We start from the raw sequence: 27270 nt of genomic DNA on the forward strand, positions 1-27270 counted from the left end.
AGACTGACTGATTGACTGATAAACTGACTGACAGACTGACAGACAGACAGACTAAGTGATAGACTGACTGCCAGACTGACTGATAAACTGACTGACAGTCAGACAGACTGACAGACTGACTGACTGACAGACAGACTGACAGACAGATTGATAGACTGACTAATAGACTGACTGACAGACAGACTGACTGATAGACTGACTGACAGACTGACTGACAGACTGACAGACAGACTGATAGACTGACAGACTGAGTGATAGACTGACTAATAGACTGACTGACAGACAGACTGACTGATAGACTGACTGACAGACTGACTGACAGACTGACAGACAGACTGATAGACTGATTGACTGACCAGACTGACTGACACTGAGTGATTGACTGACAGATAGTGACTGGGAATTTGCACTTCACGGATAGTATAAAGGATCAAGGGACAGCTCCACTTACTCGATATTCTTTTGCCAGTCCCAGAGCCACGTCCTTGTCATCGTCATTCTCTTCAGCTTGCTGCTCAAGTTGCAGCATTTTTCGTGAGGAAACAGAGTAACTCTGAGACCTGGACTGCAGTATCCTTCATAACTGTGCAGAAACAAACTCCATCAGGTCAAGCAACATCAAATTAACAGCAAACAAAGAGAGAGATAGAGAGAGATCATTCCTTTATTTCCCCAGGTACCAGAGTGTTTTCCATTATGCCATAGTGGAGTTGTCACACTGGTTAATCTTGTTAAAAATCACACAAACACCAGGTTATAGTCCAACAGGTTTAATTGGAAGCACACTAGCTTTCAGGTGGTTGTGGATGAAGGAGCAGTGCTCAGAGAGCCAGTGCTATGACCTGGTGTGGTGTGATGTTTAACTTTGTCCACTCCAGTCCAACACCAGCTCCTCCACATCATGGTTACTCTTGGTTTGGTTCCACCTGAGTCTGGCTCACCAGTCAGTGACATTACCCTCCCCCCCCCCCCCCCCCCCCCACCACAGCTTTGTATTTTGTTCAGGAGCGGTGGGTTATTTCTCAATCCTTTGAGATCTGGAGGGGAACAGCTTTGCTTTCAATTCTTACCTGACTTTTCAGCGCTCACCAGGGGGGTAAAGACCATGGGACTGGATTCCTGAGTCTTTTGTTGCTGCCTTCTCCTGCACACAAAAGGAAAGGATGCAGGTTACAAGTAATTCGCAGCAACATATCCAAACAGACCAGTCACAACAGAGAGATACAATACACACACCCAGACAGAGGGACAGAGAGAGAGAGAGAGAGGGACAGACAGAGAGATCCAATACACACACCCAGACAGAGGGACAGAGAGAGAGAGAGAGGGACAGACAGAGAGATCCAATACACACACCCAGACAGAGGGACAGAGAGAGAGAGAGAGAGAGGGACAGACAGAGAGATCCAATACACACACCCAGACAGAGGGACAGAGAGAGAGAGAGAGAGGGACAGACAGAGAGATCCAATACACACACCCAGACAGAGGACAGAGAGAGAGAGAGAGAGGGACAGACAGAGAGATCCAGTACACACAGCCAGGGCCAAGAGACATAGACCGTCCCAGACAGAAGGACAGAGAGAGAGAGAGAGAGGGACAGACAGAGAGATCCAGTACACACAGCCAGGGCCAAGAGACACAGACCGTCCCAGACAGAGGGACAGAGAGAGAGAGAGAGGGACAGACAGAGAGAGAGAGACAGAGAAAGAGAGAGAGAGAGAGGGACAGACAGAGAGAGAGAGAGACAAAGAGAGAGAGAGAGGGACAGACAGAGAGATCCATACACACAGCCTGGGCCAAGAGACACAGAGACCGTCCCAGACAGAGGGACAGACAGAGTGAGAGAGAGGGACAGACAGAGAGAGAGAGAGCGAGGGACAGACAGAGAGATCCAATACACACAGCCAGGGCCAAGAGACACAGACCGTCCCAGACAGAGGGAGAGAGAGGGACAGACAGAGAGAGAGAGGGAGAGAGGGACAGACAGAGAGAGAGAGAGAGGAGAGAGAGAGAGAGAGGGAGAGAGGGACAGACAGAGAGATCCAATACACACAGCCTGGGCCAAGAGACACAGACCGTCCCAGACAGAGGGACAGAGAGAGAGAGAGGAGAGAGAGGGAGAGAGGGACAGACAGAGAGAGAGAGGGAGAGAGGGACAGACAGAGAGATCCAATACACACAGCCAGGGCCAAGAGACACAGACCGTCCCAGACAGAGGGACAGAGAGAGAGAGAGAGGGACAGACAGAGAGAGAGAGAGAGAGAGAGAGGACAGACAGAGAGAGAGAGAGAGAGAGGAGAGAGAGAGGAGAGAGAGAGAGAGAGGGACAGACAGAGAGAGAGAGAGAGAGAGGGACAGACAGAGAGAGAGAGAGAGGAGAGAGAGAGAGGGACAGACAGAGAGAGAGAGAGAGGGACAGACAGAGAGATCCAATACACACAGCCAGGGCCAAGAGACACAGACCGTCCCAGACAGAGGGACAGAGAGAGAGAGAGAGGGAGAGAGGGACAGAGAGAGAGAGAGAGAGAGAGGGACAGACAGAGAGATCCAATACACACAGCCAGGGCCAAGAGACACAGACTTTCCAGACAGAGGGACAGAGAGAAAGAGAGAGAGAGAGAGAGGAGAGAGAGTGAGAGGAGAGAGAGAGAGAGAGAGAGGGACAGACAGAGAGAGAGAGAGAGAGAGGGACAGACAGAGAGAGAGAGAGAGAGGAGAGAGAGAGAGGGACAGACAGAGAGAGAGAGAGGGACAGACAGAGAGATCCAATACACACAGCCTGGGCCTAGAGACACAGACTGTCCAGACAGAGGGACAGAGAGAGAGAGAGGGACAGACAGAGAGATCCAATACACACAGCCTGGGCCAAGAGACACAGACCGTCCCAGACAGAGTGACAGACAGAGAGAGAGAGAGAGAGAGGGACAGACAGAGAGATCCAATACACACAGCCTGGGCCAAGAGACACAGACTGTCCCAGACAGAGGGACAGAGAGAGAGAGAGGGACAGACAGAGAGATCCAATTCACACAGCCTGGGCCAAGAGACACAGACCGTCCCAGACAGAGGGACAAAGAGAGAGAGAGAGAGAGGGACAGACAGTGAGAGAGAGACAAAGAGAGAGAGAGAGGGACAGACAGAGAGATCCAATACACACAGCCTGGGCCAAGAGACACAGACCGTCCCAGACAGAGGGACAGACAGAGTGAGAGAGAGGGACAGACAGAGAGAGAGAGAGAGCGAGGAACAGACAGAGAGATCCAATACACACAGCCAGGGCCAGAGACACAGACCGTCCCAGACAGAGGGAGAGAGAGGGACAGACAGAGAGAGAGAGAGAGAGGGAGAGAGGGACAGACAGAGAGAGAGAGAGAGAGGAGAGAGAGAGAGAGGGAGAGAGGACAGACAGAGAGATCCAATACACACAGCCTGGGCCAAGAGACACAGACCGTCCCAGACAGAGGGACAGAGAGAGAGAGAGGAGAGAGAGGGAGAGAGGGACAGACAGAGAGAGAGAGAGAGGGAGAGAGGGACAGACAGAGAGATCCAATACACACAGCCAGGGCCAAGAGACACAGACCGTCCCAGACAGAGGGACAGAGAGAGAGAGAGAGGGAACAGACAGAGAGAGAGAGAGAGGGACAGACAGAGAGATCCAATACACACAGCCTGGGCCAAGAGACACAGACCGTCCCAGACAGAGGGACAGAGAGAGAGAGAGAGGGAGGGAGGGAGGGACAGGCAGAGAGAGAGAGAGAGAGGAGAGAGAGAGAGGGACAGACAGAGAGAGAGAGGAGAGAGAGTGAGAGGAGAGAGAGAGAGAGGGACAGACAGAGAGAGGGACAGACAGAGAGAGAGAGAGAGGAGAGAGAGAGGGACAGACAGAGAGAGAGAGAGAGGGACAGACAGAGAGATCCAATACACACAGCCAGGGCCAAGAGACACAGACCGTCCCAGACAGAGGGACAGAGAGAGGGAGAGAGGGACAGAGAGAGAGAGAGAGAGGGACAGACAGAGAGATCCAATACACACAGCCAGGGCCAAGAGACACAGACTTTCCCAGACAGAGGGACAGAGAGAAGAGAGAGAGAGAGAGAGGAGAGAGAGTGAGAGGAGAGAGAGAGAGAGAGAGAGAGGGACAGACAGAGAGAGAGAGAGAGGGACAGACAGAGAGAGAGAGAGAGAGGAGAGAGAGAGAGGGACAGAGAGAGAGAGAGAGAGAGGGACAGACAGAGAGATCCAATACACACAGCCTGGGCCTAGAGACACAGACTGTCCCAGACAGAGGGACAGAGAGAGAGAGGGACAGACAGAGAGATCCAATACACACAGCCTGGGCCAAGAGACACAGACCGTCCCAGACAGAGGGACAGAGAGAGAGAGAGAGAGAGAGGGACAGACAGAGAGATCCAATACACACAGCCTAGGCCAAGAGACACAGACCGTCCCAGACAGAGGGACAGAGAGAGAGAGAGAGAGGGAGAGAGTGACAGACAGAGAGAGAGAGAGAGAGAGAGGGACAGACAGAGAGATCCAATACACACAGCCTGGGCCAAGAGACACAGACTGTCCCAGACAGAGGGACAGAGAGAGAGAGAGGGACAGACAGAGAGATCAATTCACACAGCCTGGACCAAGAGACACAGACCGTCCCAGACAGAGGGACAGAGAGAGAGAGAGAGAGAGAGAGAGGGACAGACAGAGAGATCCAGTACACACAGCCAGAGCCAAGAGACACAGACCGTCCCAGACAGAGGGACAGAGAGAGAGAGAGAGAGAGACAGAGAGAGAGAGAGAGGGACAGACAGAGAGAGAGAGACAGAGACAGAGAGAGAGAGAGAGGGACAGAGAGAGAGAGACAGACAGAGAGAGAGAGACACACACACAGACCGTCACAGACAGAGGGACAGAGAGAGAGAGACAGAGAGAGAGAGAGAGGGACAGACAGAGAGAGAGAGACAAAGAGAGAGAGAGAGGGACAGACAGAGAGAGAGAGACAGACAGAGAGAGAGGGACAGACAGAGAGAGAGAGACAGAGAGAGAGAGACACACACACACAGACCGTCACAGACAGAGGGACAGAGAGAGAGAGACTGAGAGGCAAACACAGAGAGAGAGAGAGAGGGACAATCCGAGAGAGAGAGAGAGAGACACACACACACAGACTGTCACAGACAGAGGGACAGAGAGAGAGAGAGGGGAGAGAGAGACAGACCGAGAGAGAGTGAAAGAGAGACACACACAGACCGTCACAGACAGAGGGACAGAGAGAGAGAGAGAGAGGAGGGACAGAGAGAGAGAGAAAGAGACAGAGAGAGAGAGAGGAGAGAGAGAGAGAGACAGAACGTCCCAGACAGAGAGACAAAGAGCGACAGGGAGAGAGAGAGACAGAGAGTCAGAGAGTGAGAGAGAGAGAGAGACAGAGAAAGAGAGAGAGATACACACACAGACCGTCACAGACAGAGGGACAGAGAAAGAGAGAGAGACAGAGAGAGAGAGAGACAGAGACCGTCCCAGACAGAGGGGACAGAGAGAGAGAAAGGAGAGAGAGAGAGACAGACAGAGAGAGAGTGAGAGACAGACAGAGAGACAGAGAGAGACAAAGAGCGACAGGAAGAGAGAGAGAGACAGAGAGTCCGAGAGCGAGAGAGAGACAGAGGGAAAGTGGTGTACATCTCAGAAATGACCTTTTGGTCCAACCCCGTCCATGCCGACCAGATATCCCAACCTAATCTAGTCCCACCTGCCAGCACCTGGACAGTGGGGGGTGGCGTGGGGATGGACAGTAGGGGGGGTGGTGGTGGTGGACAGTGGGGAGAGTGGGGTGGGGGTGGACAGTGGGGCTATGGGTGGACAGTGGGGGGTGGACAGTGGAGGGGTGGGTTGTTGGTGGACAGTGGGGGGTTGGGGTGGGCGTGGACAGTTGGGGCTGTGTGGTGGGGGTGTGTGGGGTGTGGGGTGGACAGTGGGGGGTGGCGTGGGGATGGACAGTAGGGGGGGTGGGGGTGGACAGTGGGGGAGAGTGGGGTGGGGGTGGATAGTGGGGGTGGGGGTTGGGGATGGACAGTGTGGGGTGGGGGTGGACAGTGTGGGTGTGGGGTGTGGGTGGACAGTGGGGGGGTGTGGGGTGGGGTTGGACAGAGGGGGGTGTGGACAGTGGGGGGGTGTGGACAGTGTGGGGTGCGGGTGGACATGGGGGGGGGAAGTGAGGGTGTGGACAGTGGGGGGAGTGGGTTGTTGGTGGACAGTGGGGATTGGGGTGGGGGTGGACAGTGGGGGGGTGGGGGTGGACAGTGGGGGCTGTGTGTGGGTGGGGGCGGACAGTGGGGAGTATGGGGTGTGGGTGGACAGTGTGGGGGGGTATGGGGTGGGATGGATGTGTACAGTGGTGGGGGAGTGGGGTGGGGGTGAACAGTGGGGGGCTGTGGGGTGTGGATGGACAGTTGGCCGTGTGGACAGTGGGGGTGTGGACAGTGGTGGGTGTGGATTGGGGGTGGACAGTGGGGTTGTGTGGGGTGGGGGTGGACAGTGGGGGTGTGTGTGGGTGTGGACAGTGGGGGGTGGGGGAGGACAGTGGTGTGGTGCGGGGTGGGCGTGGACAGTGGGGGTGTGCGGGGGTGGGGGTGGACAGTGGGGGGTTTGGGGTGGGGTGTACAGTGTGGGGCTGTGGGGGTGGGGGGTGGGCAGCGGGGGTGGGGGTGGACAGTAGGGGGTGGGGTGGAGGTGGACAGTGGGGGGTTGTGGACAGTGGGGGGTGTGGACAGTGGGGGGCTGTGGGTGGTGGACAGTGGGGGGTGGACAGTGGGTGGGGGTGGGGGTGGACAGTGGATGAAGTGATGTTGCTAGATGCTGTGTTACTGTCTCTGGCCTGGCAGCGATTTCCAGTTAGAGGTCTGACCCGGAATAATTACCATCACCCCACCCCCCCCCCCCCCCCCCCCCCCCACACCCCCCGTACACACAGAGTCTCAGACATTAATAGGTCTCACCTGTAAAACAGAAAAGCCAGGGCCAGGGTGACGACCAAGATTAGAATTAGGAAGAAAATTGCCACGATGGTGCTTGTGCGAGGAGATGCCACTGAAAAATCACAAACAACGTGTAGAGAGTGAGTGGCTGCAGGTGAGGCCAGCTGTCACACATCACCATCTGATATAACTGTAGGTTACAGGACCCTCTGACCTGTACTCCCTGAGAAAACACAAACATTCCCTTTTCCCCTTTAAACAACCAGGAGCCTTGACCAATAAACACAGACCAGGACTCAGTGAAGGTGCCCTCACAGATACCACGCGGTGACATTGACGATGAGCTCCACTCCTGATACAGTCAGTATTGTGGGTGATGTCTCACTCAACAGTGGGCTGCCCTGTGTTTATTGCTGATGGACACTGGGCTGGTGGACACTGGGCTGGTGACACTGGGCTGGTGGACACTGGGTGGGTGGACACTGGGTGGGTGGACACTGGGCTGATGACACGGGTGGGTGGACACTGGCTGATGGACACTGGGTGGGTGGACACTGGGCTGATGGACACTGGGTGGGTGGACACTGGGCTGATGGACACTGGGTGGGTGGACACTGGGCTGGTGGACACTGGGCTGATGGACACTGGGTGGTGGACACTGGGCTGATGGACACTGGGTGGGTGGACACTGGGCTGGTGGACACTGGGCTGATGGACACTGGGTGGGTGGACACTGGGCTGGTGGACACTGGGCTGATGGACACTGGGTGGGTGGACACTGGGCTGATGGACACTGGGCTGATGGACACTGGGCTGGTGGACACTGGGCTGATGGACACTGGGTGGGTGGACACTGGGCTGATGGACACTGGGCTGGTGGACACTGGGCTGATGGACACTGGGCTGGTGACACTGGGCTGGTGGAGACTGGGTGGGTGGACTCACACACACACACACACTCACACAGACACACACTCACAATATAGACTCACACTCACACACACACACTCACACAGACACACACTCACACATATAGACTCACACTCACACAGACACACACACTCACACAGACACACTCACACATATAGACTCACACTCACACATACGCAGACACACACACTCACACAGACACACACTTACACATATAGACTCACACTCACACACTCACACAGACACACACACAGACACACACACTCACACAGACACACACACATATAGACTCACACTCACACACACGCAGACACACACACACACACAGACACACACTTACACATATAGACTCACACTCGCACACTCACACATATAGACTCACACTCACACAGATACATATAGACTCACACACACTCACACAGACACACACTCACACACACACAGACAGACACACACACACAGACACACACATAGACACAGACTCACACTCACACAGACATACACACAGACAGACACACACAGACACACACAGACACACAGACACACACAGACACAGACACACACACACAGACACACACTCACACATACACAGACACACACACACAGGCACACACTCACACAGACACGCACTCAGACACACACACAGACTCACACTCACACAGACACACACAGACATAGACACACACACAGACACACACTCACACACACACAGACTCACACTCACACAGACACACACACAGACTCACACTCACACAGACACAGACACACAAACACAAACACAGATACTCACACAGACACACACACTCACACAGACACACACACAGACACACAAACACAGACACACACACAGACATACACACAGACAACAAACTCACACAGACAACACTCACACAGACACACAGACTCACACAGACACACACCACAGACACACACTCACACAGACACACACACAGACAGACTCACACAGACACACAGACACACTCACACAGACACACACACTCACACCGAAACACACACAGAAACAGACTCACACACAGACAGACACACACACACAGACATACACACACATAGACACAGACTCACACACACACAGACACACAAACCCACACTCACACAGGCACACAGACACACAAACACACACAGAGACACATTCACACTCTCACACAGACACATACACACAGACACTCACTCACACAGACACACAGACACGCACTCACACAGACACACACACACACAGACAGACACACACACAGACATACACACACATAGACACAGACTCACACACACACAGACATACACACAGACAGACACACACAGACACACACACACACACTCACACAGACACACACACACACAGACACACACACACAGGCACACACACATAGACACAGACACACACAGACAGACAGACACACACACATAGACACACACACAGAGACACACACACACACAGACACACTCACACAGGCACACACAGACAAACACACAGACACGCTCACACTCTCACACAGACACGCACACACAGACAGACACAGACGTACACTCACTCCCACACACACACAGAATACACAGACAGACACACACAGACACACAGACAGACACACACAGAGACACACACACACTCTCGCAGACACACACACAGACACACACAGAAACAGACACGCACACACATAGACACAGGCACAGACAGACAGACACACACACAGTCACACACACACACACAGACACACACTCTCACACACACAGACAGACACAGACACACCCACCCACACACACAGACACACACACACAGACCGACACAGGCGCACACTCACTCCCACACACAGACACAGGCACACACAGACACACAAAAGCACACACAGACACACACACAGACATAGACACAGACACACACAGACACACACTCAAACAGACAGACAGACACAGACACACCCACACACACAGAGACACACACACAGACACACACCCACAAACACAGACGCACACACACACAGACACACCCACACACAGACACACACACAAACACAGACACACACTCACACAGACAGACACACACACACACACACCCACACACACACAGACACACACACACAGACACACACTCACACAGACAGACACACACACAGACAGACACACCCACACAGACACAGACACACACACCCCCACACACAGACACAGAACACCCCCCACACACACCAACACACAGACACACAGACGCAGACACACACACACACAGACACACACACATACAAACTCAGACACACACTCACAGACACATACTCACAGACAGACACACATTCACACACACACACACACACACACACTGTCACACACACACGGGCAGACACAAACACACAGACACAGGCACACACACACTCACACTCACTCACGCAGACACAAACACACAGACACAGGCACACACTCACACAGACTCACACACACACAGACTCATACACACACAGACTCACACACACAGACTCACACTCACACTCACATAGATACACACAGACACACTCACTCAGACACACAGACACAGTCACACAAACACAGACACACACTCACATTCACACTCACACACAGACACACACTCACACACACAGACACACCCACACCCACACACAGAGACACACAGACACAGACACACACACAGACACAGAGACACACACATAAAGACACACACATACAGACATAGACATACACACAGACACACACGCACAGACACACACACATACAGACACACCTTCACACACAGACACAGACACACACTCACAGACAGACACACACACACTCACATACACAGACACATACTCACACAGACACACACACAGACACAGACTCACACAGACACACACACAGACTCACACACAGACAGATACACATAGACACAGACACACACTCACTCACACACCGACAGGCACACACTCACACACACACTGACACAAGCACACACACGCACACTGACACAGACACACACTCACACAGGCACACGCACACAGACACACACACACACACACACAGGCACACGCACACACACAGACACACATGCACACACACAGACACACACAGACTCACACACACAAACAGACTCACACACTCAGACACAGACACACACTCACACACAGACACAGACACATACACACACACAGACACATATACACACAGAGACACACACACAGACTCACACACACACAGACTCACACACACACAGACTCACACTCACAGACACTCACTCAGACAGACACACACACACAGACACACACACAGACGCACACACACACCGACTCTCACTCACACAAACACACACTGACACACACACACTGACAGAGGCATATGACTTTGGTTTAACCCTTAATGAGATGCTGAGAAACTGGTTGGTGTGTGCGAAAAATGATGTAACCATGCAAACCTGCCAACGAGCTGAAGGCCCAGCCAGACTTCAAACAGGCACGATAACTGGTTTTACCATGGGAAAGTGCAGCAAGTGGAGCAGATGGAGTTGCAGGGCATAAGACCACGAGAGCTAGGAGCAGGAGTAGGCCACCTGGTCCTTTGAGCCTGCTCTGTCATTCAGTAGGATCATTTCTGAATTTGGCTCCATTTACTCACTCTCTCACCATAACCCTGAATTCCTTTACTGTTCAAAAATTGATCTTAGCTTTAAAAACATTTACTGAGGAAGCCTCAATACTTCCCTGGGCAGGAATTCCATGGATTCACAACCCTCTGGGTGAAGGAATTCCTTCCCAATTCATTCCGAAATCTGCTCCTCCTAATTCTGAGGCTGTGCCTGCTTGGCCTAGTTTCACCCACCACTGGAAATATCCTGCCTACATCCAGCCTATCTACTTCCTTCATAATGGGTCATCCTGGCTGACCTCGTTATAATCACTACAGGAACAGTGATATAAGGTGTTAGAGAGCCTTGGTGAATTTCTGCATCTTGTAGCTGGTACACACTGCTGCTACTGAGGGTCAGTGGTGGAGGGAGGGGATGTTTGTGGATATGGTGCCAATCAAGCGGCTGCTTTGTCCTGGATGGTGTTGAGCTTCTTGAGTGTTGTTGGAGCTGCCCCCATCCAGGGCAAGTGGGGAGTATTCCATCACCCTCCTGCCTTGTACCTTGTAGATGGTGGACAGGCTTTGGGGAGTCAGGAGGTGAGTTACTCACCACAGTATTCCCAGCCTCTGACCTGCTCTTGTAGCCACTGTGTTTCTGTGGGGAGTCCAGTTGAGTTTCTGGTCAATGATAACCCCCAGGAAATGGATAGTGGAGGATTCAGTGATGGTAACACTGATCATAAATTCATAAGATATAGGAGCAGAATTAGGCCATTCTGCCCATCTAGTCTGCTCTGCCATTCGATCATGGCTGAAATGCTGTGCAGACCCATTTTCCTGCCTTCTCCCCATAACCCTTCAACCTATCACCAATTAAACATCTGTCTAACTCCTCCTCAAATTTACTCACTGTGCCATCATCCGCTGTATTTGGGGTTAGTGAATTTCATAGATTGTGAATAGCTGGGGTCCAAGGACTGAATGCTGTGGCACCCCAGAAATAAAACCATTTATCCCAACTCTGTCTTCTGTCCATCAGCCAGTCACTTATCCAAGCTAATAAATTACCCCTAATTCCGTATGATGCAACTTTGTGAATTAATCTTTTGTGCGGCACCTTATCAAACAACTTCTGGAAGTCCAGATATATAACATTTACAAGATCCCCATTGTCCATTTTACTGGTTACATCTTTGAAGAACTTTAGCAAATTATCAAACATAATTTGCCCTTCATAAAACCATGCTGACTCTAATGGATAGCATTTTGACTTTCCAAGGATTGCTTCCTTAATAATTGATTTTAACACTTTTCCAACAACAGATGTTAAACTAACTGGTCTGTAATTTCCCGTATTGCCTCCCTCCCTTTTTGAATCAGGGCATTGCATCAGCATTTTTCCAATCAACTGGAACTTTTCCTATGTCCAAGGAATTTTGGAATATTGTAACCAACAGATCCACAGTCTCCGCTGCCACTTCCTTTAATACCCTAGGATGTAGGCCATCAGGCCCAGTGGACTTGAGTGCCCTCAATCCTAGTAGTTTGCTGAGTACCTTTTCCCTATTAATGTTGATTGTTCTAAGTTCTACCCTTTTCTATTGCCTCAGACTTGCCCGTTCCAATAGGAATGGTACTATTGTCCTCCACCGTGAAAACTGAGGTAAAGAATTGATTTAGCATCTCTTCCATTTCAGTGTTCCCCATTATTAACTCTCCGGTTTCACCTTCCAAGGGACCAACATTTACCTTAGCAACTCTTTTCCCTTTTGTATACCTAGAGAAGCTTTTGCTATCCTTTTTGATATTTTGTGCAGGTTTTCTTTCATAATTTACCAGAGCTCTTTTTATTAATTTTTTAGTATTCCTTGGTTTATATTTGAAAGTTTCCCAATCTTCTAGCCTGCCACTGGCCTTTGAAGTATGGTATACCTTAGTATTTGACTTTATTTCCTTGACCTCCTTGTTTAGCCATGTATTTTTTTTTATCCACGTTACCATCTTTCTTCCTCATTGGGATTTTTTTTAGTTGTGAGGAATTGAATAGCTCCTTAAACAACTGCCATTGCTCACAGAACAATACAGCGCAGAACAGGCCCTTCGGCCCTCGATATTGCGCCGACCTGTGAATTATTCTCAGCTTGTCCCCCTACACTATCCCATCATCATTCATGTGCTTATCTAAGGATTGTTTAAATCTCCCGAATGTGGCTGAGTTGACTACATTAGCAGGTAGGGCATTCCACGCCCTTACTACTCTCTGAATAAAGAACCTGCCTCTGACATCTGTCTTAAATCTATCACCCCTCAGCTATGCCCCCTCACACAAGCTGACATCATCATCCAAGAAAAAGACTTTCACTGTCTACCCTATCTCATCCTCTGATCATCTTGTATGTCTCTATCAAATCCCCTCTTAGCCTTCTTCTCTCCAATGAGAACAGACCCAAGTCTCTCAGCCTTTCCTCATAAGACCTTCCCTCCAGACCAGGCAACATCCTGGTAAATCTCCTCTGTACCTTTTCCAATGTTTCCACATCCTTCCTGTAATGGGGTGACCAGAACTGTACACAATATTCCAAGTGTGGCCGCACCAGCGTTGTGTATAGTTGCAGCATGATATTGCGGCTCCAGAACTCAATCCCTCTACCAATGAAACCTAACACACCGTATGCCTTCTTAACAGCACTATCCACCTGGGTGGCAACTTTCAGGGATCTATGCACATGGGCTCCAAGATCCCTCTGAACATCCACATTACCAAGAATCTTTCCATTGACCCAGTACTCTGCCTTCCTGTTATTCTTCCCAAAGTGTATCACCTCACATTTAGCTGCATTGAACTCCATTTGCCACCTCAGCCCAATTCTGCAGTTTATCCAAGTCCCCCTGCAACCTGTAACATTCTTCCACACTGTCCACTACTCCACCGACTTTAGTGTCGTCTGCAAATTTACTAACCCATCCACCTCTGCCTGCGTCTAAGTCATTTATAAAAATGACAAACAGCAGTGGTCCCAAAACAGATCCTTGTGGCATACCACTAGTAACCGGACTCCAGACTGAATATTTTCCATCAACCACCACTCGCTGCCTTCTTACAGAAAGCCAGTTTCTAATCCAAACTGTTAAATCACCCTTAATCCCATGCTTCTGCATTTTCTCTAACAGCCTACCATGTGGAACCTTATCAAAGGCTTTACTGAAGTCCATGTACACCATGTCAACTGCCCTACCCTCATCTACATGCTTGGTCACCTTCTCAAAAAGCTCAGTGAGGTTTGTGAGACACGACCTACCCTTGACAAAACCATGTTGACTATCTGAAATCAAATTGTTGCTTATAATTTCTTATAATCATTTCTAAACCTTTTCCTACAACAGACAGAAGGTTTATAGAACATAGAACATTACAGCGCAGTACAGGCCCTTCGGCCCTTGATGTTGCGCCGACCTGTCATACCAATCTGAAGCCCATCTAACCTACACTATTCCATGTACGTCTATATGCATGTCCAATGACGACTTAAATGCACTTAAAGTTGGCCAATCTACTACCGTTGCAGGCAAAGCATTCCATACCCTTACTACTCTCTGAGTAAAGAAACTACCTCTGACATCTGTCCTATATCTACCACCCCTCAATTTAAAGCTATGCCCCCTCGTGCTCGCTGTCCCCATACTTGGAAAAAGGCTCTCCCTGTCCACCCTATCTAACCCTCTGATTATCTTGTATAATTGGTTTCATTGGTCTATAATTACATGGGCCATCTCCGCTGCCCTTCTTGAACAAGGGCACAACATTTGCAATCCTCCAGTCCTCTGGTACTAAACCCGTAGACAATGACGACTCAAATATCAAAGGCAAAGGCTCTGCTATCTCCTCCCTATCTTCCCAGAGAATCCTCGGATAAATCCCATCCTGCCCAGAGGACTTGTCTACTTTCACTCCTTCTGGAATTGATAACACCTTGTCCTTACTAACCTCGATCCTTTCTAGTCTAATATCCTGTACCTCAGTCTTCTCCTCTACAATATTCTCCTTTCCCGGAGTGAACACCGATGAGAAATGTTTGTTTAGCACCTCTCCGATCTCCACAGGGTCCACACTCAACTTCCCACTTCTGTCTTTGACTGGCCCTAATCATCCTTTTATTCCTTACATACCTATAGAAAGCTTTAGGGTTCTCCTTTATTCTATTTGCTAAAGACTGCTCGTGTCCTCTCCTTGCTCTTCTTAACTCTCTCCTTAAATCCTTCTGAGCTGATCTGTAACTCTCCATCGCCTCATCTGAACCATATTGTCTCATCAACACATAAGCCTCTTTCTTCTGCTTAACAAGAGATGCAATTTCTTTAGTAAACCACGGTTCCCTTACCTTATCACTTCCTCCCTGTCTTACCTTTTAGCCTTCCTGCCCAATTTACTTGGGCCAAATCTGTCCTCGGGCCTATATCATTTCCTTTGTTTAATTCCCAAACAATAGTGTGGGACTCCACATTCTCACCCCCAAACTGAATTTTAAATTTTATCATACTATGGTCACTACTCCCTAGAGGATCCTTAACTATGATGTTATCAATTAATCTCTCCTCATTACACAATACCAAATCCAGATTCTGGATCAGTGGTGCTGGAAGAGCACAGCAGGTCAGGCAGCATCCGAGGAGCAGGAAAATTGACGTTTCGGGCAAAAGCCCTTCATCAGGAGTAAAGGCAGTGAGCCTGAAGCATGGAGAGATAAGCTAGAGGAGGGTGGGGGTGGGGAGAAAGTAGCATAGAGTACAATGGGTGAGTGGGGGAGGGGATGAAGGTGATAGGTCAGGGAGGAGAGGGTGGAGTGGATAGGTGGAAAAGGAGCTGGGCAGGTAGGACAAGTCCGGACAAGTCATGGGGACAGTGCTGAGCTGGAAGTTTGGAACTAGGGTGAGGTGGGGGAAGGGGAAATGAGGAAACTGTTGAAGTCCACATTGATGCCCTGGGGTTGAAGTGTTCCGAGGCGGAAGATGAGGCGTTCTTCCTCCAGGCATCTGGTGGTGAGGGAGCGGCGGTGAAGGAGGCCCAGGACCTCCATGTCCTCGGCAGAGTGGGAGGGGGAGTTGAAATGTTGGGCCATGGGGCGGTTTGGTTGATTGGTGCGGGTGTCTCGGAGATGTTCCCTAAAGCGCTCTGCTAGGAGGCGCCCAGTCTCCCCAATGTAGAGGAGACCGCATCGGGAGCAACGGATACAATAAATGATATTAGTGGATGTGCAGGTAAAACTTTGATGGATGTGGAAGGCTCCTTTAGGGCCTTGGATAGAGGTGAGGGAGGAGGTGTGGGCACAGGTTTTACAATTCCTGCGGTGGCAGGGGAAAGTGCCAGGATGGGAGGGTGGGTCGTAGGGGGACGTGGACCTGACCAGGTAGTCACGGAGGGAACGGTCTTTGCGGAAGGCGGAAAGGGGTGGGGAGGGAAATATATCACTGGTGGTGGGGTCTGTTTGGAGGTGGCGGAAATGTCGGCGGATGATTTGGTTTATGCGAAGGTTGGTAGGGTGGAAGGTGAGCACCGGGGGCGTTCTGTCCTTGTTACGGTTGGAGGGGTTGGGTCTGAGGGCGGAGGTGCGGGATGTGGACGAGATGCGTTGGAGGGCATCTTTAACCACGTGGGAAGGGAAATTGCGGTCTCTAAAGAAGAAGGCCATCTGGTGTGTTCTATGGTGGAACTGGTCCTCCTGGGAGCAGATACAGCGGAGGCGGAGGAATTGGGAATACGGGATGGCATTTTTGTAAGAGGTAGGGTGGGAAGAGGTGTAATCCAGGTAGCTGTGGGAGTCAGTGGGTTTGTAAAAAATGTCAGTGTCAAGTCGGTCGTCACTGATGGAGATGGAGAGGTCCAGGAAGGGGAGGGAGGTGTCAGAGATGGTCCAGGTAAATTTAAGGTCAGGGTGGAATGTGTTGGTGAAGTTGATGAATTGCTCAACCTCCTCACGGGAGCACGAGGTGGCGCCAATGCAGTCATCAATGTAGCGGAGGAAGAGGTGGGGAGTGGTGCCGGTGTAATTACGGAAGATCAACTGCTCTACGTAGCCAACAAAGAGACAGGCATAGCTGGGGCCCATACGGGTGCACATGGCTACCCCTTTGGTCTGGAGGAAGTGGGAGGATTCAAAGGAGAAGTTGTTAAGGGTGAGGACCAGTTCGGCCAAACGAATGAGAGTGTCGGTGGAAGGGTACTGTTGGGAACGTCTGGAGAGGAAAAAACGGAGGGCTTGGAGGCCCTGGTCATGGCGGATGCAGGTGTAGAGGGATTGGATATCCATGGTGAAGATGAGGTGTTGGGGGCCGGGGAAACGGAAGTCTTGGAGGAGGTGGGGGGCGTGGGTGGTGTCTTGAACGTATGTGGGGAGTTCCTGGTCTAGGGGGGGATAGGACAGTGTCGAGGTAGGTAGAGATGCGTTCAGTGGGGCAGGAGCATGCTGAGACAATGGGTCGGCCAGGGTGGTCAGGCTTGTGGATCTTGGGAAGGAGGTAGAACCGGGCAGTGCGGGGTTCCCGGACTATGAGGTTGGAAGCTGTGGGTGGGAGATCTCCTGAGGTGATGAGGTTCTGTATGGTCTGGGAGATGATGGTTTGGTGATGGGGGGTGGGGTCATGGTCAAGGGGGCGGTAGGAAGAGATGTCCTCGAGTTGGCGTTTGGCTTCAGCGATGTAGAGGTCAGTGCGCCAGACTACCACTGCGCCCCCTTTGTCCGCTGGCTTGATGGTGAGGTCAGGATTGGAGCAGAGGGATTGGAGGGCTGCGCGTTGTGAGGGTGAGAGGTTGGAGTGGGGGAGGGGGGTCGACAGGTTGAGGCGGTTAATGTCCCGGCGGCAGTTGGAAATGAAGAGGTCGAGGGCGGGTAATAGGCCAGCACGGGGTGTCCAGGTGGATGCAGTGTGTTGGAGGTGGGCGAAGGGGTCCTCGGAAGATGGGCGGGGGTCCTGATTATGAAAGTAAGCTCAGAGGCGGAGGCGACGGAAGAATTGTTCGATGTCATGGTGTGTATTAAATTCATTGATGCGTGGACGGAGGGGGATGAAGGTGAGTCCTTTGCTGAGGACTGATTGTTCGTCCTCAGTGAGGGGGAGGTCTGGAGGGATGGTGAAAACTCGGCAGGGCTAGGAGCGGGGATCTTGTGTGGGTGTAGAGCTGGGAGTGGGGTCGGAGCCAGTACCTGGAGTGGGTGTGATGGTGGGGGGAATGGGGGTACAGTCATGAGCAGGGGTAGTGTTCCACTCGGGGTTCTGGGGGCTGGGAATGGTGACAGTGGGATCTGTGGGGGGCGTGTCAGCAGAATGCAGGTGAGTGGCATTGGTGGGGGATGTGGCATCAGCGATGATGTGAGGGGCGGAAGTGATGTCACGTGTAATGCAGGAGGAATTGTGAAGGGCGGAAGTGGTTGTGGGCGTAGCCATGTTGGGGGCGGAAGTGACATCATCAATCAGCGTGGGGGTGGCAGCTGCACCAGCCGCATGGCTAATGGCGTCCAAACAGTTCCAGAGGCCGGGGGAATCTTCTGGAATGTTTGAGGAGCGCTGGTTATGGAGGTGGGTAGATAATAGAGTAGAAAATGTGTTGCTGGAAAAGCGCAGCAAGTCAGGCAGCATCCAGGGAACAGGAGAATCGACGTTTCGGGCATAAGCCCTTCTTCAGGAATGAGGAAAGTTTGTCCAGCAGGCTAAGATAAAAGGTAGGGAGGAGGGACTTGGGGGAGGGGCGTTGGAAATGCGATAGGTGGAAAGAGGTCAAGGTGAGGGTGATAGGTCAGACTGGGGTGGGGGCGGAGAGGTCGGGAAGAAGATTGCAGGTTAGGAAGGCGGTGCTGAATTCGAGGGTTGGGACTGAGACAGGGTGGGGGGAGGGGAAATGAGGAAACTGGAGAAATCTGAGTTCATCCCTTGTGGTTGGAGGGTTCCTAGGCGGAAGATGAGGCGTTCTTCCTCCAACCGTCGTGTTGCTATGGTCTGGCGATGGAGGAGTCCAAAGACCTGCATATCCTTGGTGGAGTGGGAGGGGGAATTGAAATGTTGGGCTACGGGGTGGTTGGGTTGGTTGGTCCGGGTGTCCCAGAGGTGTTCTCTGAAACATTCCGCAAGTAGCCGGCCTGTCTCCCCAATATAGAGGAGGCCACATCGGGTGCAGAGGATGCAATAGATGATATGTGTGCAGGTGCAGGTGAATCTGTGGCGGATATGGGGAGACAGGCCGCCTACTTGCGGAACGTTTCAGAGAACACCTCTGGGACACCATACTGCTCCAAGAAACAATCTCTCATCCATTGAATAAACTCTGCCTCCAGGCTACCCTTGTCAGTTTAACTCTTCCAATCTATGTGCATGTTAAAATCACCCATGATTGTTGCTATACCTTTCTTGCAAGTCTCTAATATTTCCTGGTTTGTACTGTGCCCCACTGCAGAACCACTGTTCGGGGACCTATAGGTTACTCCTGCCAGGTATTTCTTCCCTTTGCTATTTCTTATTTCTAGCCCAGACTGATTCCACATCTTGATCTCCCCGTGTTTATGTCATTTCTCATCACAGCACTGATCCCTTCCTTCACCACCTCCATTTCCTCTCAGTCTATCTTTCCGAAATGCTGAGTACCCCTGGATATTCCATCCCAGACCTGGTCTCCATGTAACTACTGAATGTCAAGGGGTGGTGTCTAGATTGTCTGTTATTGGTGGCAGTCAGTGCTTGGCACAGTGAGGTGTGAATGTTACTTGCCACTTATCAGACAGTCCACAGTTTCCAGATTTTGTTGCATTTGAATATGGGCTGCTTCAGAATGGTGCTGAACATTATGCAATCATCAGTGACCATCCCCACTTCCAACCAAAGGTCATCCACAAACTTACTTCCCATCCCTCCCACATTCCCATCTCCATTGTTTATGAAGATCACAAACAATAAGGGACCCAGCAGTGATCCCTGTGGGACACCACTGCACCCCGGGCTCCAGTCACACAAACAGCCTCCTGCCACCACCCTCTGTCTCCTGACACTAAGCCAGCTTTGGGTCCATCTTGCCCAGTGACCCTGGATCCCATGAGCTTTTACCTTCTGTATCCGTTTCCCGTGTGAGACCTTGTCAAAGGCCTTGCTGAGGTCCAGATAAACTACATCAACTGCCCTGGTCTCATTCTCAAAAACATCCACCAGATGTGCCCGTTGACAAAGCCATGCTGGGAGGATTCCTGATCAAACCTTGCCTCTCCAAATGGAGATTAACTCTCTCCTTTTGAATTTTCTCCAATTCTCCTAACACTGGTGTGAGACTCATGGGTCTATAAGTCCCTGGTCTATCTCCAGCACCCTTTGGAACCACATTAACTGTTCTCCAGTCCTCTGGCACCTCCGCTATGGCCAGAGAGGAATTAAATGTTTGGGTCTGAGACCTGATGATTTCCTCCCTCATCTCCTGCAGCAGCCTGAGATATAACCCATCCAGACCTAGGGATTTATCCACCTTTAAATCTAACAAAACCTCCGGTACTTCCTAACTTCCTCTATCAATCTGTACAAGAACCTCTCAGTCCATCTTCAACTCCACTGGAAAATGTCCCTGATGTATGAACGGGGAGGTTACAGCTCACACCCACTGCTACAGGAAAGGAAATTGCTTTTCTTCTTCAAACTAAGTGTTTGACAGCAGACACCAGGTACCTTCTAGCCTGGGAGAGGATCTGCTCATGTCTTTTCCTCTCTCTCTCTCTCTCTCTCTCTCTGCAGATTAGCTCCAGTCCCAGTTGCGCTGATAGATTGCCGAAACATATGGTTCCATGGAAAGGAAGGGTGTTGAACTGAGATCAGGCCTTCAGCTAAGAAACAGTTTTGGTTCATGTTTTTATGAGGATTTAGAGCTGACCTTTCAGGAAGATTTAAAATCCCTGCTAAATGTAATTGGGATAGCAGTAACCTCTTATGTATGTTTTAAACAAAGTTAGAAGTCACACAACACCAGGTTATAGCCCAACAGGTTTAGTCAGAAGTAGAAGCTTTCGGAGCTAGTTGGACAGGATCATAGGACACAGAATTTATGACAAAATTGGGACACATTCTGTGTCCTATGATCCTACCTGATGAAAGGCAGCTCTCCGAAAGCTTATAATTCCAAATCAACCTGTTGGACTATAAGCTGGTGTTGTGGGATTTCCGTTTTCTCCAGCCCAGTCCAACACCAGCTCCTCCACATCAGGCAGGCAGCAGGGTTTGGGAGGGAATTTCATCTCCAAACTCAGATGGACAGGTGGATGACTGTTTGGAAAGGGACTGTCATGTCTCTCTAACCTGCCCAGCTTTCAGTGTCCGTCCGCTGCCACCAACCAGCTGTTAGTGCCCATTCACTACCACCATGGTATCATCTGTGTTTGCTGTATGTCACCAATGGAACCTGTACCTTAAACAGTGGGAGTCCTCCCTGACAGATTACATGAAACTTCCTTACAATATGAACTAAATTACAAGGCTGTCATGATTAGATTAGATTCTCTACAGTGTGGAAACAGGCCCTTCGGCCCAACAAGTTCACACCGCCCCTCCGAAGAGAAACACACGCAAACCCATTCCCCTACCCTATATTTACCTAACACTTACCTAGCATGGCCAATTCACCTGACCTGCACATCTTTGGACTGTGGGGGGAAATTGGAGCACCAGGAGGAAACCCACACAGACACGGGGAGAACGTGCAAACTCCACACAGACAGGCGCCTGAGGCGGGAGTCGAACCCAGGGGCTGTGAGGCAGCAGTGCTAACCACTGAGCCACCGTGCCACCTAATATCACAGACTCTAGATCAGAGTGGTGCTGGAAAAGCACAACAGGTCAGGCAGCATCCCAGGAACGGGAAAATCTACGTTTCGGGCAAACACCCTTCATCAGGAATAGAGGCAGGGTGCCTGCAGAGTGGAGAGATAAATGGGGGGGGGGGGTCCTCAGGAGAAGGTAACAAAGAGTACAATAGGTGGATGGGGGTGGGGATGGAGATGATAGGTCAGAGGGGAGGGTGGAGCAGATAGGTGGGAAGGGAGATTAGCAGGTAGGACAGGTCATGGGGACAGTGCTGAGCTGGAAGGTTGGAGCTGGGGTAAGGTGGGGGAAATGAGGAAACTGGTGAAGTTAAATGTGGCTGTGATAGCGAGTCTGTTTCAGGACATGGTTGAAGAGCTTCAGGGCAGAGGAATTGACCTGGGGGTTGCAGTGAGAGAGAGACTCACTGAGATTCTTGTGGAGAGAGGAGGAGAACTTCTTCAAGGTAGGCATCCTTGCAAGAGGATTCGCAGTAAGGTTAAAATCAACTAGGCAAACGTGAGGACTGCAGATGCTGGAAACCAGAGTTTAGATCAGAGTGGTGCTGGAAAAGCACAGCAGGTCAGGCAGCGTCAGAGGAGCAGGAAAATCGATGTTTTGGACAAAAGCTCTTCATTCTTGCTGTGCTTTTCCAGCGCCACTCTAATCTAGACAGCAAGTGTTTTATTAACAGGCACCTCTGGGACCAGTAGTTGATCAAATATTCTGGCTAATCAAGAGCTATGCATAACTTCAACAATCACGGTGAATCAGTTTTAGCTTCCAAGCTCCACTTTCCCATCTCTGGCTGATGAACCTGGAACTGATTACTCGACATGAACATGAACAATTCTATTTCAGGGAGTGATTCACTGAGGAAGCTTTATACTGAGCGACAGAAAGAGTTGGTATTGCACTGATGCAATGCTCACATTGTCACATCCTGGTCTCAAACCTCAACATTTCCGACCTCGCTAACAGAAACATAGCGGTTTATAAATAGACACTGAGCAGCCTCAATAAAAACCCACAAAACATCACAAGCAGATGGCATGCGGGAAGGCAACAAATTCAGATTTTTGGCCGATGCAGAAACGCAGAAAATGATGGAGAGATTAGAGGTGGGAACTCAGTGAGAAAAGGGTGATAACCCCACACCGTACTGACATGACAGCACAGACACACTGCTCCTGTATTACAGCACGGACACACTGTTCCTGTATTACAGCACGGACACACTGCTCCTGTATTACAGCACGGACACACTGTTCCTGTATTACAGCACGGACACACTGCTCCTGTATTACAGCACAGACACACTGTTCCTGTATTACAGCACAGACACACTGCTCCTGTATTACAGCACAGACACACTGCTCCTGTATTACAGCACAGACACACTGCTCCTGTATTACAGCACAGACACACTGTTCCTGTATTACAGCACAGACACACTGTTCCTGTATTACAGCACAGACACACTGCTCCTGTATTACAGCACAGACACACTGCTCCTGTATTACAGCACAGACACACTGTTCCTGTATTACAGCACAGACACACTGCTCCTGTATTACAGCACAGACACACTGCTCCTGTATTACAGCACAGACACACTGTTCCTGTATTACAGCACAGACACACTGTTCCTGTATTACAGCACAGACACACTGCTCCTGTATTACAGCACAGACACACTGCTCCTGTATTACAGCACAGACACACTGCTCCTGTATTACAGCACAGACACACTGTTCCTGTATTACAGCACAGACACACTGCTCCTGTATTACAGCACAGACACACTGTTCCTGTATTACAGCACAGACACACTGCTCCTGTATTACAGCACAGACACACTGCTCCTGTATTACAGCACAGACACACTGCTCCTGTATTACAGCACAGACACACTGCTCCTGTATTACAGCACAGACACACTGCTCCTGTATTACAGCACAGACACACTGCTCCTGTATTACAGCACAGACACACTGCTCCTGTATTTCTGTATGGACACACTGCTCCTGTATTACAGCACAGACACACTGCTCCTGTATTACTGTACGGACACACTGCTCCTGTATTACAGCACAGACACTCTGCTCCTGTATTACAGCACAGACACACTGCTCCTATATTACAGCACGGACACACTGTTCCTGTATTACAGCACAGACACACTTTTCCTGTATTACAACACAGACACACTGCTCCTGTATTACAGCACAGACACACTGCTCCTGTATTACAGCACAGGCACACTGCTCCTATATTACAGCATGGACACTACTCCTCCCCTGTATTATACCGAAGACACACTGCTCCTGTATTACAGCACAGACATACTGTTCCTGTATTATATCACAGACACACTGCTCCTGTATTATATCGCAGACACACTGCTCCTGTATTACAGCACAGACACACTGCTCCTGTATTACAGCGCGGACACACTACCCCTGTATTAAATCACAGACACACTGCTCCTGTATTATATCGCAGACACACTGCCCCTGTATTACAGCACAGACACACTCCTCGTGTATTACAGCACGGACACACTGCCCCTGTATTACAGCACGGATACACTGCTCCTGTATTACAGCACACACACACTGCTCCTGTATTACAGCACGGACACACTGCTTGTGTATTACAGCACAGACACACTGCTCCTGTATTACAGCACGGACACACTGCTCCTGTATTACAGCACAGACACACTACTCCTGTATTACAGCACAGACACACTGCTCCAATATTACAGCACGGACACACTGCTCCTGTATTACAGCACAGACACACTACTCCTGTATTACAGCACAGACACACTGCTACTGTTTTACAGCACGGACACACTGCTCCTGTATTACAGCACAGACACACTGCTCCTGCATTACGGCACAGGCACACTGCTCCTATATTACAGCATGGGTACACTGCCCCTGTATTACAGCACGGACACACTGCTCCTGTATTACAGCACAGACACACTGCTCCTGTATGAAAGCACGGACACACTGTTCCTGTATTACAGCAGACACACTGCCCCTCTATTACAGCACAGACACACTGCCCCGGTATTACAGCACAGACACACTGCCCCTGTATTATAGCACAGACACATTGCCCCATATGACAGCACAGACACACTGCTCCTGTATTACAGCACAGACACACTGCCCCTGTATTACAGCACAGACACACTGCCCCTCTATTACAGCACAGACACACTGCCCCGGTTTTTTCAGCACAGACAAACTGCCCCGGTATTACAGCACAGACACACTGCTCCTGTATTACAGCACAGACACACAGCTCCTGTATTACAGCACGGACGCACTGCTCCTGTATTACAGCACAGACATACTGTTCCTGTATTATATCACAGACACACTGCTGCTGTATTATATCACAGACACACTGCTCCTGAATTCAGCACAGACACACTGCTCCTGTATTACAGCACAGACACACTGCTCCTGTATTACAGCACAGACACACTGCTCCTGTATTACAGCACAGACACACTGCTCCTGTATTATATCATAGACACACTGCTCCTGTATTACAGCACGGACACACTGCCCCTGTATTATATCACAGACACACTGCTCCTGTATTACATCACGGACACACCGCTCCTGTATTACACTAAAGACACACTGCTCCTGTATTACAGCACAGACACACTGCTCCTGTATTACAGCACGGACACACTGCCCCTGTATTACAGCACGGACACACTGCTCGTGTATTACAGCACAGACACACTGCTCCTGTATTACAGCACAGACACACTGCTCCTGTATTACAGCACAGACACACCACTCCTGTATTACAGCACAGACACACTGCCACTGTATTACAGCACAGACACACTGCCCCTTTATTACAGCACAGACACATTGCCCCTGTATTACAGCACAGACACACTGCCCCTTTATTGCAGCACAGACACACTGCTCCTGTATTACAGCACAGACACACTGCTGCTGTATTACAGCACAGACACACTGCCCCTTTATTGCAGCACAGACACACTGCTCCTGTATTACAGCACAGACACACTGCTCCAGTATTACACCAAAGACACACTGCTCCTGTATTACAGCATGGACACACTGCCCCGGTATTACAGCACAGACAAACTGCCCCGGTATTACAGCACAGACACACTGCCCCTCTATTACAGCACAGACACACTGCCCCAGTATTACAGCACAGACAAACTGCCCCTGTATTATATCACAGACACACTGCTCCTGTATTATATCATAGACACACTGCTCCTGTATTACAGCACGAACACACTGCTCCTGTATTACAGCATGGACACACTGCTCCTGTATTATATCGCAGACACACTGCTCCTGTATTACAGCACGGACACACTGCCCCTGTATTATATCGCAGACACACTGCTCCTGTATTACAGCACAGACACACTGCTCCTGTATTACAGCGCGGACACACTGCCCCTGTATTAAATCACAGGCACACTGCTCCTGTATTATATCGCAGACACACTGCTCCTGTATTACAGCACGGACACACTGCCCCTGTATTACAGCACGGACACACTGCTCCTGTATTATATCACAGACACACTGCTCCTGTATTACAACACAGACACACTGCTCCTGTATTACTGTACGGGGACACTACTCCTCCCCTGTATTATACCGAAGACACACTGCTCCTGTATTACAGCACAGACACACTGCTCCTGTATTACAGCACAGACACACTGCTCGTGTATTACAGCACAGACACACTGCTCCTGTATTACAATAAAGACACACTGCTCCTGTATTACAGCACAGACACACTGCTCCTGTATTACAGCACGGACACACTGCCCCTGTATTACAGCACGGATACACTGCTCCAGTATTACAGCACACACACACTGCTCCTGTATTACAGCACGGACACACTGCCCCTGTATTACAGCACAGACACACTGCCCCTGTATTACAGCAGGGAC

General features: G+C 50.5%; 1 protein-coding gene across 1 annotated transcript in view; it reads right to left on the bottom strand.

Annotated features, from left to right (window-relative positions):
• Nucleotides 1-451: 451 nt before the first annotated feature.
• LOC148152044 (uncharacterized) overlaps nt 452-27270 on the bottom strand; it is a 112353-nt gene continuing 85534 nt past the window's right edge. The window contains exons 8-10 of the mRNA XM_087994177.1: nt 6993-7083; nt 1071-1144; nt 452-583 (exon numbers count right to left, since the gene is read on the bottom strand). Coding sequence (XP_087850303.1) covers nt 516-583; nt 1071-1144; nt 6993-7083 — 233 coding nt within the window. The 3' untranslated portion in view covers nt 452-515. The remainder of the gene's footprint in view (nt 584-1070; nt 1145-6992; nt 7084-27270) is intronic.

Source organism: Chiloscyllium plagiosum, unplaced genomic scaffold, assembly GCF_037043375.1.
Source record: "Chiloscyllium plagiosum isolate Xiang-an unplaced genomic scaffold, Cpla_swu_hap1 HiC_scaffold_2, whole genome shotgun sequence".
In the NCBI taxonomy this organism is placed as follows: Eukaryota; Metazoa; Chordata; class Chondrichthyes; order Orectolobiformes; family Hemiscylliidae; genus Chiloscyllium; species Chiloscyllium plagiosum.